Source organism: Heptranchias perlo, chromosome 8 (assembly GCF_035084215.1).
Source record: "Heptranchias perlo isolate sHepPer1 chromosome 8, sHepPer1.hap1, whole genome shotgun sequence".
Taxonomy (NCBI): Eukaryota; Metazoa; Chordata; class Chondrichthyes; order Hexanchiformes; family Hexanchidae; genus Heptranchias; species Heptranchias perlo.
In genome coordinates, this window is record NC_090332.1 from 69414013 (window position 1) to 69431204 (window position 17192).

The 17192-nt window shown below is 42.7% G+C and overlaps 1 protein-coding gene across 1 annotated transcript in view; it reads left to right on the top strand.

The window, feature by feature from the left end:
* Window positions 1–17192, top strand: part of LOC137324222 (parkin coregulated gene protein homolog) — a 290643-nt gene that overhangs the window by 69223 nt on the left and 204228 nt on the right. The window contains exon 2 of the mRNA XM_067988362.1: window positions 14531–14665. Within this exon, the coding sequence (XP_067844463.1) occupies window positions 14531–14665 (135 nt within the window). The remainder of the gene's footprint in view (window positions 1–14530; window positions 14666–17192) is intronic.

Genomic DNA, 17192 nt, shown 5'->3' on the forward strand with positions numbered 1-17192 from the left:
GGGATATGGGGAGAAAGCGGGAACAGGGTACTGAGTTAGACGATCAGCCATGATCATTTTGAATGGCGGAGCAGGCCTGAAGGGCCGAATGGCCTACTCTTGCTCCTATTTTCTATGTTTCTATGTTTCTTTGAAATAGTGCCATGGGGATCTTTTACATCCACCTGAGAGGGTAGATATTGTCTCATCTGAAACACGGCACCTCCAACTGCACTGGAGTATCAGCTTGGATTTTGTGCTCAAGTCTCTGGAGTAGGACTTAAACCCAAAACCTTCTCACTCGAAGGTGAAATTGCTACCAACCGAGCCACAACTGATAGGTAGAAGAAGCACAAGCAGTGCGCAAGAGCCACTAAAGGAAAACTGAAGAGACTACGAAAATGCTTTGAGATGGGGAGTAGGTTAATGTCGCCTGAGGGGATTGGTTGGGATGGACGCACCTAATTTCACTGGAGCAAAATCTTGATGGCCTTCACTGGCTGCTAGTGCCCAAAACTCCAGCTCTGGCACTCCCAGCGCACCAGGAGTGATGTGCCTGAAGCACCAGAAAATTATTCAAATGAGCTGATCATGCATTATCAGGTGGCATCAGCCGATTCCTTCACAGGCATGTGAAGCATCTGAATAGGCACTGCACAAAGATCAGATTATCAGCTCCTTTGTACAAATATTATGTGACTGCTGCAAAGATATGCACATGAACATGCGCTTCCCAGGGAATGGTCATGACGCCTGTATTCTCTGACATGATAGGAAGGGTGGCCCTTGGGAGACCCTACTTGCCTGTTGCAACATTACAACAGTGACTTCACTTTTAAAGTACTTAATTGGCTGTAAAGCATTTTCTGATGTCCTGAGATCGTGAAAGGGGCTATATAAATGTAACTTCTTTCTGTCTTTAACTGTGGCTGATGGCATGTCAACACAACCCATGTACCCCAGCAGAGTGCAACTAGTTGGTGGCACATGGAATAGCCAGGTGGCTCCTTCAGTAAACATTTGAGATGCTTAAACAGTGCTTCAGATGTTTGAACTGCTGTGGGTTGGATGAGGTGGGGGAGGTGGAATTGCTTACAATATGGACGAGAGAAGGTTACCAGCATTACAGTAGTGTTCTGCTTGCTGCACAATGTCGCTATGGACAGAGGCCTCACCGGTAACTTGCTGTGAAGCAGTGAGAAACCATGCCAGACCAGGAAGACATTGGTGTACTTGGAGCCATCAGCGGCAGAGGAGCCAGAAGGAAGGCTGGTGCACCAGGTTCTCATTTTCCATTTCTTCCTTTGGACACTGTATATGGCTCTTACAACAGTCACCACAGCAAATTTCTTAATTTGGACCTCCTAATTGCTTGCTTATCGTATGTATTTGTTGTGTTTAAAGCACTCCTAGTGCAGTTGGCTGTCTTTCTGATGAGCTCATTGAAAGAGGAACTGACTGATACATTATTACATGAATTGCATTGTTTTTATTTGTAAGTCAGTGTGATGTGCCGGCATGCTTCCTCTGAATGTGGCAACCTAGAAACATCACAAAAGCTACTGAACACTTCAAAACAGCTGACATGCCTGCAAAACAGCTGACAACTCAAAGACAGCTTATATTTCAAAATCAGCCTTGAATATAGGCTTATGACCAAGGCCACTACTTTAAGGCAATTGAATTCTTTTTCTATTGCATGGAATTTCAGAATTGTTACTTGTGTTCTGGAGATCGCATTCTGCGATTTGGTTTGTTTTTGTATGAAAATTAAAACCCAATGGTTATCTATGTGACACAAATTAGGATTTTTTGTCTGGTTCTGCTTTAGTGGCTGTAGCTTTAAATCCAGCCACAGTACATAAATAAGCAGTTTCATCAGTTACGGCTGGAGAGACCAATAATTCAAACTTCAATGGTCGCACTGTGTGACTGGTTCAGTTTGTATCTGGCCTGAGAGTTCCATTACATGGATTACATAGAATTTACAGCGCAGAAACAGGCCATTCAACCCAACAGGTCCATGCCGGTGTATATGCTCCACATGAACCTCCTTGCATCTTATTTCATCTCACGCTATCACCATATCCTTCTAATCCTTTCTCCCTTATGTACTTATCTAGCTTCCCCTTAAACGCATCAATGCTAATCACCTCAACCATTTCATGTGGCAGCAAGTTCCACATTCTCACCACTCAGAGTAAAAAAGTTTCTTCTGATTTCCTTATTGGATCTATTAGTAACAATCTTATATTTATGCGCCCAGTTTTGGATTCCCCTGCAAGTGGAAACATCTTCACTACGTCTTCCCTATCGAACTCCTTCATAATTTTATAGACCTCTATCAGGCAACCTCTCAGTCTTCTCTTTTCTAGAGATAGGAGCCCATGTTCAGTCTTTCCTGATAGTTGTACCCTCTCAGTTCTGGTATCATCCTTGTAAATCTTTTTTGCATTTTTCCTGTGCTTCTATATCCTTTTTGTAATATGGACCAGACCAGAATTGTGCACAATACTCTAAGTGTGGTCTAACCAAGGTTCTATATAAGTTTAACATAACATTTCTGATTTTGAATTCTATTCCTCTAGAAATGAACCCCAGTGCTTTGTTTGCATTTTTTATGACTTTGTTAACCTGCGTTGCTACTTTTAATAATTTGTGAATCTGCACCTCCAGATCCCCACTTCAACTCTTATTTTCCAAGGAGTAGGTGGCCTGCTTATTCCTCCTACCAAAATGCACCAGCTCACATTTGTCTGTATTGAAATTCATTTATCATATAGATGCCCATTTTGCAAGTTTGTTAACTTCTAGTATTTTGCCTTAGTTTCCCTCAGTATTAACTATACCCCCATGCGATAATTTGGTGTCATCTGCAAATTTTGATATAGTACTTCCGATTCCCAAGTGCAAATCATTTATGTAAATGATGAACAAAAGTGGTCCCAGCACGATCCCTCTGGAACACCACTTCCCACCTTCCACCAGTCTGAGTAACTACCTTTAACCTCTATTCTCTGTTTTCTGTTTTGTAGCCAGTTTTCTATCCATTCTGCTACTTGTCCCCTGACTCCACATCCTCTGACTTTAGTCATGAGTCTGCAATGTGGTACCTTATCGAAGGCCTTTTGAAAGTCCATGTTTATTACATCCAGTGCATTACCCTTGTCTACTCTTTCTGTTACTTCTTCAAAGAATTGAAATAAGGTTGATCAAGCATGGCCTTCCCCTTTTAAATCTGTTTTTTAATTGCTTTTTTAAATTTGAGTAGTGGGATATTCAAAATACAGGAATCTTGGTAACTCTTTTCTGGGCTTAAAAATGGTACCTGAATCATGGCGGCAGCCGGGGAGAATCAGTTTGAAAATCTCAGAGAAGGAACTCCTGGATGACAGAAAAGGTTAGTTTGGAATTCCAAGAAACAGTCCAGATTAATTAGGCTTCTATAGGATAAGAAATTCAAGTAAAGGAAGCACTGTTATTTAGAGGTTTTTTTACAAAGGGTTAGCTTAGATCTTAGAGTTGCAATATTTTTGTTATTTTGTCCACTGAAGGAAATAGTTGGAAGAATGTCCACTGTAAATATATAAACAGACAGGGTTTGTAGTTTATTCCCTGGGCACATTACTGAAAGCATTTCTGGATCTCAAAGCAAGGGTAGACACTGAGGAATTGAAACTAGTCAATGAAAGTGATGTAAGATATGAGAGCCAAAATAATCTACAATATGAAAGTTAAAAAAGACCCACAAACGTAACAATTTATAACATGTGAAAACAAGTAGTTACAAAGAAAGTGCAGTAGAACAAGAGCTTGTTGAAACTTAAGCTGACATTTCAGCACTTGCATTGCAAGGAAAAAAATTAAAGTACACAAAAGAGTATTTACAGTGGCAGATTTAGAAATTTCTGAAGGGGGAATTCAAGCATTAAAAGTCTGAAATTTATTTCCTTGGAGAGTCCCGATGCATCATCCCTCCACCCCCTGAAATGTCAAAAATCTAATTTCTTTGTTGTGCTTTCCAGCATTTTGAGACTATTGATATTTTGCTTTTAAAACCAAAAATTATGATGGGCCGAGTGTATTAGACATCCAGATGAGTCCACCAACAACGCAACATCCTTTGCAAAAAGAAGCTCCACAATTCTTTCAGAAATACCCCGAAGACCAAGGTCATCCCTTACAATGTGATACAACACATTCAGGAGGAAAATTGAATTTGATGGGTGACAGTGGAAAATTTTGCCTTTTCTTCTTTTTCACTTGTAAGAGAGATGGGTTCAGTGAGTTTCCTTCCATAGATTTTGGAGCTGGAGTATATATCCCAGATAAAATCCAAGATTTGGCCATATACTACCATAGTTTCCAGCTTTTTCATGAGGGCTGCATGAGAAAGTGGATTACAAAAATTCTTTAAATGCAATGTAAGTGGGTTTCCCCTGGGCTTTTGACACTACGTGATCTTATATACGCCTTCAACCTGTTCTACTTATACATCATTTACATGCCTTTTGAGGGCAAACTATGCAACTTCAGATAAGCTGGGTGGCCCTAATGAAAGATCAAGGCCACCCAGGAAAGTAATTCAAAATTAGCCCAGGGCTGCCACCCTTCGCAGTGACTGTTTGAGTGATTGGTGCTCCTCAGGTGCACCAGCCATATTATGGAGTTGGCCTCGTTTCATTGTAAATGGGCCTTGATGAGCCTTTAGTGCCCAGGTACATCTGATCTGCATTTCCTGTGCTTAGCACTTGGAGTAAGCCTCAGATCTTAGTGCCAGATAATATGGGGCCTTACGGGCTGCATTCTCGGCTCCATTCTGTAACATTAGCAGGAAATGTTACATTTACCTGGACACACAGTGACTGAGCAACATCTCTAAATATAGCATATGCCGACTGCATTGCAGCAACATGGATTTAGACTTCCTGGGGCCAGCTTTCAAACGGACGATAATGTATCGTCCGTTTGAAAGCTGGACGATACATTATCGTACAGCAGTCACTTGTCTTACAGCAATACATGCTGGCGCGGGCAAGACCACACCCCAGATTTGTTCTGTCATTTCCAACCTGACAGAGCAGATGATGGCACTGCACTTTGCCGCAGAACACATTGCAACATCACTGGCATCTGCAATGGAACCCTCAGACGCATGGACAGTAATCACAGTAGGAGTGTCTCTCATACATGCTCTCACTCCTATTGTCAGGGGCAGTCAGGGGCCCCAAGAGGATCCAGTGTGTTTATAAATATTTTTAAAAATGTTTTATTCATTATCGGGACTTGGGCATTGCCAGCAAGGCTGTCATTTATTGCCTGTTCCTAGTTGCCCTTGAGAAGGTGGTGGTGAGCTGCCTTCCTGAACTGCTGCAGTCCATGTGGTGAAGATACTCTCACAGTGCTGCTAGGAAGGGAGTTCCAAGATTTTGACGCTGGAATTTCAGGATTGTAAAATATGCATAAATCCCACGATTTTCAAGACTTTTAATATATATAACCAAAATATGAATTATTTCATTTTCATTCAGTAATATAATTCCTGAGGGGTCTACAATTTGAGATGAGTTTGCAATCAGGAGAATGCGCGCAAACCATATTCTTTTCCTCAACTCTAATTGATTTCAAACATGAACTCATTTCTGCAAATCAAAATAATAATTTTTCACATCTCAAAACAATGATAACATGCCACTTAGAATGAATAAAAAGTAAATCAGTCACTGGTATTCGTCTTGTCTGATAATAAAGTGGATTTGTGCCAATTTATTTCCCCAACTCAGTAAATTTTCTTTGAGCGAACCGATACCCTTCAATGTAAATCATAATGAAGGAATCACTGACTGCTCCTGACAATAGCCATCTAATTCGTGTTTAAAGTTCTGCTGGGTGTTTCAATAATTCTTTGACCATCTCCCTCCCACACTCTCTGCATTCCAGCCAGACTCAATCAAAGACGACGCACGCTCTGACTGCACATTTCTCATCTTAATATTCTTATATTTAATATTGGATTGAGACGGTCTTTTCTCTGATGCCATTCTTCTCCCAAAGGTGACTCTCATGAGCAAATACCTCTCCCAGTTACATTTTTTTTTAAAATTCTTATTTCTTGCCATAAGTGTAATCGGTTGCACTCCTCCAACCTGTTAACGAACGTTTCCACATAAAATGTCCAAGTGATTCTAAATACTGGGAAATGATAGTCTCACTTCTGAGGTGCTGAATAAAAGCGTGGATTAGAAGTCCTTAAAGTTTAACAGCAGAATATAAATACTAAAGATAACAGACAATAGAATTGCAAATTAAATCGAATCTGCTGCAGAGACTGATCCTGACCAAGCTGTCATTTATTTCCTTTTTACTTCTATTTATTCTATTCTTTTAGCTCATCAAATTGTCTTTATTTTATATTTCAAAAAAGTTGGCAAATAAATAGCTGACAAAGTTCAGGCAACTGATTTGACACAAGATTAAGTAGATAGTATTTAGTATCATGGTTTAGTAAAATGTAGGGGCCCCAGAGCAAGTAGCCTCGAATATTTGCACAGGGCTAGCAAGGCAAATGCAGCCCCTGGCTGTTATTGAGGACTTGGTTCTGAAATGCAAGACACAATGACAGACTTTAAGCACTTGGAAATAGAATCGAGACAATTAGATGCTGAGCCCCATCAGAATCCGCAAAAAACTCTTGAGGTGTCCTCACAGCCAGCAACCATACCTACTTCTTTAATTAGGAAGTCACTTAGTAGATCTCTTGGGCTAGTTTCGGTTGCATGAGAGGGTCGGAGAGGAATTTCCCAGAGTTTTTTTTGCCTTGTCCAGGAGATTACAGGGTATGGTAGCATAGTGGTGATGTTACTAGACTAGGAATCTGGAGTCATGAGTTCAAATCCCACCACGACAGCTGGGGAATTTAAATTTAATTAATTAAATAAAATCTGGAATTAAAATACTAGTATCAGTAATGGTGGCCATGAAACTACCGGATTGTCGTAAAAACCCACCTGGTTCACTAATGCCCTTTAGGGAAGGAAACCTGCCGTCCTTACCCGGTCTGGCCTATATGTGACTCCAGACCCACAGCAATGTGGTTGATTCTTAATTGCCCTCTGAAATGGCCAAGCAAGCCACTCAGCTTAAAAAAAAGTCATAATAAGAATAAAACCAGATGGAGCACTAGGCATCAGATGCGACAAAGGCAAACCAAGCCCAGTCGACCCTGCAAAGTCTTCGTTACCAACATCTGGGGACTTGTGCCAAAATTGGGAGAGCTGTCCAACAGACTCGTCAAGCAACAGCCTAACATAGCCATACTCACAGAATCATACCTTTCAGCCAACATCCCAGACTCTTCCATCACCATCCCTGGGTATGTCCTGTCCCACCAGCAGGACAGACCGACCAGAGGTGGTGATACAGTGATATACAGTCAGGAGGGAGTGGCCCTGGGAGTCCTCAACATTGACTCTGGACCCCATGAAATCTCATGGCATCAGGTTGAACATGGGCAAGGAAACCTCCTGCTGATTACCACCTACCGTCCTCCCTAAGCAGATGAATCAATCCTCCTCCATGTTGAGAAGCACTGAGGGTAGCAAGGGCACAGAATGTACTCTGGGTGGGGGACTTCAATGTCCATCACCAAGAAGTGGCTCGGTAGCACCACTACTGACCGAGCTGGCCGAGTCCTGAAGGAACATAGCTGCCAGACTGGGCCGAGCGGCAGGTGGTGAGCGAACCAACACGAGGGAAAAACTTACTTGACCTCATCCTCACCAATCTACCTGTCACAAATGTATCTGTCAATGACAGTATTGGTAGGAGTGACCACCGCACAGTCCTCGTGGAGACGAAGTCCCCTCTTCGCACTGAGGATACCATCCAACGTGTTCTGTGGCACTATCACCGTGCTAAATGGGATAGATCTAGCAACTCAAAATTGGGCATCCATGAGGCGCAGTGGGCTATCAGCAGCAGCAGAATTATATTCCAGCACAATCTGTAACCTCATGGCCTAGCATATTCCTCACTCTACCATTACCAACAAGCCAGGGTTCAATGAGGAGTGAAGAAGAGCATGCCAGGAACAGCACCAGGCGTACTTAAAAATGAGGTGCCAACCTGGTGAAGCTACAACTCAGGGCTACATACATGCTAAACAGTGGAAGCAACATGCTGTAGACAGGGCTAAGCGATTCCACAACCAACGTATCAGATCAAAGCTCTGCAGTCCTGCCACATCCAGTCGTGAATGGTGGTGGACAATTACCAAGTAACGGGGGGAGGAGGCTCTGTAAACATCCCCATCCTCAATGATGGCAGAGTCCAGCATGTGAGTGCAAAAGATCAAGGCTGAAGCGTTTGCAACCATCTTCAGCCAGAAGTGCCGAGTGGATGACCCATCTTGGCCTCCTCCCGATATCCCCACCATCACAGAAGCCAGTCTTCAGCCAATTCGATTCACTCCACGTGATATCAAGAAACGACTGAGTGCACTGGATACAGCAAAGGCTATGGGCCCCGACAACATCCCAGCTGTAGTGCTGAAGACTTGTACTCCAGAACTAGCTGTGCCTCTAGCCAAGCTGTTCCAGTACAGCTACAACACTGGCATCTACCCATCAATGTGGAAAATTGCCCAGGTATGTCCTGTCCACAAAAAGCAGGACAAATCCAATCTGGCCAATTACCGCCCCACCAGTCTACTCTCAATCAGTAGCAAAGTGATGGAAGGTGTCATCGACAGTGCTATCAAGCAACACTTACTCACCAATAACCTGCTCACCGATGCTCAGTTTGGGTTCCGCCAGGACCACTCGGCTCCAGACCTCATTAAAGCCTTGGTCCAAACATGGACAAAAGAGCTGAATTCCAGAGGTGAGGTGAGAGTGACTGCTCTTGACATCAAGGCAGCATTTGACTGAGTGTGGCACCAAGGAGCCCTAGTAAAATTGAAGTCGATGGGAATCAGGGGGAAAACTCTCCAGTGGCTGGAGTCATACCTAGCACAAAGGAAGATGGTAGTGGTTGTTGGAGGCCAATCATCTCAGCCCCAGGACATTGCTGCAGGAGTTCCTCAGGGCAGTACCCTATGCCCAACCATCTTCAGTTGCTTCATCAATGACCTTCCCTCCATCATAAGGTCAGAAATGGGGATGTTCGCTGATGATTGCACAGTGTTCAGTTCCATTCGCAACCCCTCAGATAATGTAGCAGTCCAAGCCCGCAAGCAGCACGACCTGGACAACATCCAGGCTTGGGCTGATATGTGGCAAGTAACATTCGCGCCAGACAAGTGCCAGGCAATGATCATCTCCAACAAGAGAGAGTCTAACCACCTCCCCTTGACATTCAACGCCATTACAATCGCCGAATCCCCCACCATCAACATCCTGGGGGTCACCATTGACCAGAAACTTAACTGGACCAGCCATATAAATACTGTGGCTACAAGAGCAGGTCAGAGGCTGGGTATTCTGCAGCGAGTGAGTCACCTCCTGACTCCCCAAGGCCTTTCCACCATCTACAAGGTACAAGTCAGGAGTGTGATGGAATATTCTCCACTTGCCTGGATGAGTGCAGCTCCAACAACACTCAAGAAGCTCGACACCATCCAGGACAAAGCAGCCCGCTTGATTGGCACCCCATCCACCACCCTAAACATTCACTCCCTTCACCACCGGTGCACTGTGGCTGCAGTGTGTACCATCCACAGGATGCACTGCAGCAACTCACCAAGGCTTCTTCGACAGCACCTCACAAACCCGCGACCTCTACCACCTAGAAGGACAAGAGCAGCAGGCACATGGGAACAACACCACCTGCACATTCCCGTCCAAATCACACACCATCCCGACTTGGAAATATATCGCCGTTCCTTCATCGTCGCTGGGTCAAAATCCTAGAACTCCCTTCCTGACAGCACTGTGGGATAACCTTCACCACACGGACTGCAGCAGTTTAAGAAGGCGGTTCACCACCACCTTCTGAAAGGAAATTAGGGATGGGCAATAAATGCTGGCCTCGCCAGCGATGCCCACTTCCCATGAACGAAAAAAAAAACATGGCTGTGGGGAAGTGGGGTGGGGGGCGGGGGCAGTTGGGTAGGAAATATCTGGTCGTGTGGGACAGGCTTGATGGAACAGCTGATCTTTTCCTGCCCGTCAATTTTGTATGTTCGTATGTATGCACAAGGCAGACCAAGCCACATTAATTCATGAGGCACAATGGGAAATATACATCCCATTTCACGCTGACGGTAACCATTTTTTAAGCAGCTGTGTGTTTGTCATCACTCCCTGACAAGAATCAGGGCAGATGTCAACTTTGTGTATTGTCCTGAGATTGCCCCATAATGCACCGCCTCTGACCATGGAGGCTGCATCGGTGGCTCCCATGCCTTTTATTATAAGCAGCTGCAGGCACCCAGCAGGGAAGCTTCCTTCTGATATTACTACAGAAGTTTGCTGCCAGTTCATATAGATCATTGCCTGAATTAATAACTGCACCTGTCTGCCATTTCAAATTAAATCCATCCTGTATGGGGTTTTTTTTGGCTTTCGGAATTTGGCTTCAAATTTGTCTTTTGGGAACCGGAATTCAGTGTTCTAAAATCCAAGATCCAATCACACTGGCCGTTGCATATATCTTCTAAATTGCTCAGAAAAACCGACAATTGACCCCAACCCGACCCTACAATTTATCGACAGGAGAAAAATGCACAGGCCTCCTCGCTTCCAAATAAAGGATGTAAATTTACTTTCTCCTCACCTAAAGTGGTGAACTCATAACACGAAGAGTGATAACTGATGCAAACCCCGCCAGTGGACAGCTATAGCATGACTCTATTTCCTTTCCCAATTTGGCCACAGAGAACAATGTGCTACATTGCTGGGAATGGACATGTTTTTTTTGGTTCCAGCCACTTGGCTGCCACCTGTCATAGGAAACATATGACATATTAGACACAGTGGAAGCTTATATTTAAGATAAATTGTTACCAGTCCTAACCAGCTTGAGTTGAATCTACATTTTAAATTTTCAGTTTTCTCTCAACTGTGTCCTGGTACTTAATTATACATTCCTTTCTGGTGCAAAAACACAAAAGGAAAAGCCGTCCAACCAGAGCCAACAAAAGAAATTAAGGATAGTATTGGATCCAAAGGGGAGTCAGAAAAAGTAGCAAGCCTGAGGTTTTGGAACAGTTTAGAATTCAGCAAAAAAAGGACCAAGAGATTCATTAAAAGGGGAAAAATAGAGTATGTGAGTAAACTTGCAAGGAACATAAAAGCTGACTGTAAAAGCTTCTACGAGTATGTAAGAAGAAAAAGATTAGTGAAGACAAATGTAAGTCCCTTACAGTCAAAAATGGGAGAATTTATAATGGGCAACAAGGAAATGGCAGAACAATTAAAAAATACTTTGGTTCTGTCTTCACGGAAAAGGACACAAATAATTTTCCAGAAATGCTAGGGAATCAAGGGTCTGGTGAGAAGGAGGAATTAAAGGAAATTAGTATTAGTAAAAAAATAGTGCTGGAGAAATTAATGGGACTGAAAGCCGAGAAATCCCCAGGACCTGATAATCTGCATCCCAGAGTACTTAAAAGAGGTAGCCATGGAAATAGTGGATGCATTGGTTGTCATCTTCCAAAATTCTATAGATTATGGAACAGTTCCTGCAGATTGGAGAGTGGCAAATGTAACCCCAGTATTTAAAAAAGGAAGGAGAGAAAAAACAAAGAACTACAGACCGGTTAGCCTAACATCAGTAGTCAGGAAAATGTTAGAATCTATTATAAAGGATGTGATAACAGGACACTTAGAAAATATCAACGGGTTTAGACAAAGTCAACACGGATTTATGAAAGGGAAATCGTGTTTGACAAACCTACTGGAGTTTTTTGAGGATGTAACTGGTAGAATAGATAAGCGAGAACCAGTGTATGTGGTGTATTTGGATTTTCAGAAGGCCTTTGATAAAGTCCCACATAAGAGGTTAGTGGCAAAATTAAAGCACATGGGATCGGGGGTAATATACTGGCATGGATTGGAAATTGGTTAACAGACAGGAAACAGAAAGTAGGAATAAATGGGTCTTTTTCGGGGTGGAAGGTGGTGACGAATGGGGTACCGCAGAGATCAGTGCTTGGGCCCCAGCTATTCACAATATATATCAATGATTTGGATGAGGGAACCAAATGTAATATTTCCAAGTTTGCTGATGACGCAAAACTAGATGGGATTGTGAGTTGTGAGGAGGATGCAAAGAGGCTCCAAGGCGATTTAGACAAGTTGAGTGAGTGGGCAAACATATGGCAGATGCAGTATAACGTGGATAAATGTGAAGTCATCCACTTTGGAAGGAAAAACAGAAAGGCAGAGTATTATTTAAATGATGATAGATTGGGAAATGTTGATGTACAAAGGGACCTGGGTGTCCTTGTGCACCAGTCACTGAAAGCAAACATGCAGGTGCAGCAAGCAGTTAGGAAAGAAAATGGTGTGTTGGCCTTCATTGCAAGAGGATTTGAGTACAGGAGCAAGGATGCCTTACTGCAGTTATACAGGGCCTTGGTGAGACCACACCTGGAGTATTGTGTGCAGTTTTGGTCTCCTTACCTCAGAAAGGATATACCTGCCATTGAGGGAGTGCAACGAAGGCTCACCAGACTGATTCCTGGGATGGCAGAACTGTCGTATGAGGAGGCCTGGGCCTGTATTCACTTGAGTTTAGAAGAATGAGAGGGGCTCTCATTGAAACATATAAAATTCTGACAGGGCCAGACAGATTGGATGCAGGGAGGATGTTTCCCCTGGCTGGGAGGGGGGGAGATCTAGAATGAGGGGTCACAGTCTCAGGATACGGGGTAGGACATTTAGGACTGAGATGAGGAGAAATTTCTTCACTCAGAGGGTGGTGAACCTGTGGATTTCTCTACCTCAGAAGGTTGTGCAGGCCAAGTCACTGATTGTATTTAAGAAGGAGATAGATAGATTTCTAGTCACAGAAGGCATCAAGGGGTATGGGGAGAGAGTGGGAATATGGTATTGAGATAGAGGATCAGCCATGATCATATTGAATGGCGGAGCAGGCTCGAAAGGCCTACTCCTGCTCCGATTTTCTATGTTTCTATGTTAACTGTCTGACTGATAGGATTGTTGGGGGTGGGAGGTAATTTTTACTTTGGGCGATGGTGTAAAATGGGCGATATTGGATCAGCCGCCCGTTATACATCTCTCCCGGTTTGAAAATTGGAAGAGCTGCATCATGGGCGACTGATCCGATATCGCCCGTTTTACACTATCGCCCAAAGTCAAAATTACCCCCATGATGTCTTAATTTTGGGACAACATAGTAGCTATCACGGGAACAGTTTTTTTTTAAAGAAGGAGGAATGGTACTCGGCAAAAGCAATGGTAGGAAGGACCAAGCAGAAAATTGCCCATTACCCTGTGAAATAAATAAGTCAGATTTTATTTTCACTTGAACAGTCATTTGATAAGCCCTATAAAACGGGACTGTTATAGATGAGTTCATAGACTGCACCGACATCTTCAACGCTGCTACCAGTTTTGTACAATTGTGGGAACAATAAAGGTAGAAAGGTTATCAACTTTGCCTCTGTGTGGGTCGCAGTTTTCGTTCTTGCTCTGTCCTGGCCTTAGCTGGAGCAGCAACAGAGTCACTGCAGTTGGCCTTAGCAACCTCCAGTTGCGAAAAGGAAAACCATCCAAGGTTCCCATTCCTGATTGTTATCTAGCAACCTCTGCTTGAAGTGCATGTGTGTGAACATCAGGTGAGAATAGGATTTGGGTTGACTGTGAAGCCCCCTGCAGTTGAATAGACCGCCAACGCTCACTGTACAAACTCACACATAAAAACAATTGGCATTTCAACAAGGTGTTGAAGGGCACCCATGGAACTGTACCCCAGCAAGGAGTCATCATCTTCACAAGAGGAGAGGGGGAAAAAAATTGGCAAAAAAGAAAGAACTTTCATTTGTATAGCATCATTCATGACCTCATGATGCTCCAAATCTCTTTACAGCCAATGAAGTACTTTTGAAGTGTAGTCGCTGTTGTAATGTAGGAAACACGTAAGCCACTTTGCACACAACAAGCTTCCACGAACAGCAATGTGATAATGACCAAATCATCTGATTTTGGTGGAGTTGGTTGAGGGACAAATATTGGCCAGGTTACCAAGGACAGCTCCCCTGCTGTTCTCCGAAATAGTGCAATGGGATCTTTTACATCCACCAAAGAGGGCAGATGGGGCCTCGGTTCAAAGTCTCATCTAAAAGACAGCATCTTTGATAGTGCAGCACTCCCTCAGAACTGCACTAGAGTATCAGCCTGGATTAAGTGCTCAAGTCTGGAGTGGGACTTGAACCCACAGCCTTCTAACTCAGAGATGAGAGTGCTACCAACTGAGCCAAGGATAATCCACATAAATTAATCAAGAATCGAAAACATGTTTCACTTAATTTGTCAGGATAATTGTAAAGATTATAAAGGTACAATTATTTTTTTAATTGTTTTTTAAGGTGGTTGGTCCTTCATCTGCAGGATCCTTTCGAGAGAGACCCAGTGCACCTACTGCGTTTCGCAAGTGCTACAAACGAGGTGATTTCCCTATTGCCCTGGAACATGGTTCACAAGGAAATCGAATAGCCTGGAAGGTGAGTTGGAGTACACTCATGGCTTGCACTGCAGCACTGAAAGTAACATTTCCTATTGCCAAACAAGGTTAGTTTACAAATTAATCAGATGGAGTCATTTCTCAGTAAATAGAGGCTAGAAAAAAGACAGGTCTCCTGAGTCAGCTGCCCACCCTTGCTAACAATTAAATTATATCCAGCAAAAGAGATGAGAGAGTCAGCTTTTCTTTGAGAGTATTCTCTGCTGGCCAATCCATCTCCATTTTTATGAGGACCTGGCAACCCAGGCTATTTAAAACAGTCCATCAAGTGATGAAACTAGCTAAATGCATCAAGCAAGCAGGCATTTATCTCCCAAACTTCACCTCTTCCTGCAGGATGTTTCCAAATGGAAGCTTTAATTACTTAAATGGATAGGTCAAGACTGTATGCCCTATGTGATGCGGAGCAGAATATAAATGAAGGTCGATCCTTATTACACTACCGCTTTCAATAGCTACAACACATGTCAGCTACTGCACCAATCTGCAGCTTGAAATGGTCCTGTCTCCAGCATTTATCTGACAAAAGGTTAATTAGCTTCAAAACAAATGCATTATTTAATGAATGCTCTGATGCTAGTATGCTCTGTGCATAAAATAACAGAATGGTTTTTGCATGAGAATACAGGGGGTTAAAGCTTTACACCATCCTGTGGATCGGCCAGGCTGTAATCCACATCCTATTTACAAAATGGAATACATTAGTTTTTTTATTGGCAAATCTTAGTTTCAGCTAAATGTTAAATTTCTTTTGACAATATTTTCTAATTCATAGTACTAATGCACAGTGCTCTTGGGGGTATTTCTTAACAACTGGAGTATTGTTTTTATTTCATTCCCTACAGAGTTTTAAAGTATCAACAAAACTGTTCGAATATTTAAAGTAAGACATTCAAACAGCATCTGAAATGGCTTATTTTGATGATTTTGATATTGGACAGTAGAGGTCAAGAGAAAATGTTAGTGTTAAATGGTTTGAAGGAGGAATGAGAATCAATAAAATATCTCTGATATCAATTAGTTGCATATTGTACTAGCCCAGTCATGTAGAATGTTAGTTTTACTTTCTAGATATGTTGCAGGGGGTTTCTGAGTTATGGAGGGAGTGCATATCTCCACTGAAAGATTTGGAAAGAACTTTTTATGAGATCTCCGCAGAGATTTTTGATTGGTTCCTGAAAAATAAATAAGTAATATTTTCTTTACACACTCCAGGTAAATAAATAAATATATCTGTTCCCTCACATATAGAATCATAGAATCTCACAGCACAGAAGGAGGCCATTTGACCCGTCGTGCCTGTGAAAGAGGTGAAAGAGTTGTTCAATTTAGTGCCACTCCCTAGCTTTTTCCCCATAGCTATGGGGAAATTAGTCATCCTCGATTACATGTCCAATTGCCTTTTGAAAGTTCATATGAATTCTGATTCCACCACCCTTTCAGGTAGTGTGTTCCAGATCTTAACAACCCGTTGCGTGCAAACATTTCTCCTCATTTACCCTCTAGTTCTTTTGCCAATTATTTTAAATCTATGACCTCTGGTTACCAACCCACTTGCCAGAGGAAACAATTTCTCCCTACTTGCCTGATCAAAACCCCTCGTAATTTTGAGTATCTCTATTAGGTCTGCCCTTAACCTGCTCTGCTCTAAGGAGAACAATCCCAGCTTCTCCAATCCTTTCCACATAACTGAAGTCCCTCATCCCTGGTATCATCCTAGTAAATCTCCTCTGTACCCTCTCCAAGGCCGTGACATCCTTCCTAAAGTGTGGTGTCCAGAATTGTATGCAATACTCCAGCTGAGGCCTAACTAATGATTTGTAAAGGTTTAGCATAACTTCCTTGTTTTTGTATTCAATGCCCCTATTTACAAAGCCAAGTATCCCATAGGCTTTCTTAACCACCTTATCAACTTGCCCTGCGACCTTCAAAAATTTGTGAATCTGCAACCCCATGTCCTTCTGCACTTGCAACCCCTCAAAATAGTACCTTTTAGATTATGCTCCCTCTCCATGTTGTTCCTCCCAAAGTGTATCACTTCACACTTACCACATTAAATTGCATCTGCCATGTGACTGCCCATTTCACCAATCTGTCTATGTCCTCCTGATGTCTGCCACTATCCTGCTCACTATTTACGGCACTGCCAAGTTTTGTATCATCCGCAAACTTTGAAATTGCACTCCCTATACCCAACTCTAGGTCACTTATATATAACAAGAAAAGCAATGGCCCTAATACCAACCCCTGGGGGACCCCACTGCATATCAATACGTCAGTGATAGTAACATTAGGGAGCAACTCTCTACCGTTATTGTCTATGTTTAGGGTATGGGTTTTTACAGTGAGGACCAGGAAGATATACAATTCAAGATTAAACTCATTTGTTTCCTTTTTCCCCAAATATCTCTGCAACAGTGCTCGGTGTTACTAAAAGGTTCTGCTTAAAGAAACATGCTTAAAAATTCAGTTCTTTTATTCAGAACATCTGTCCAAAATTGAATAAT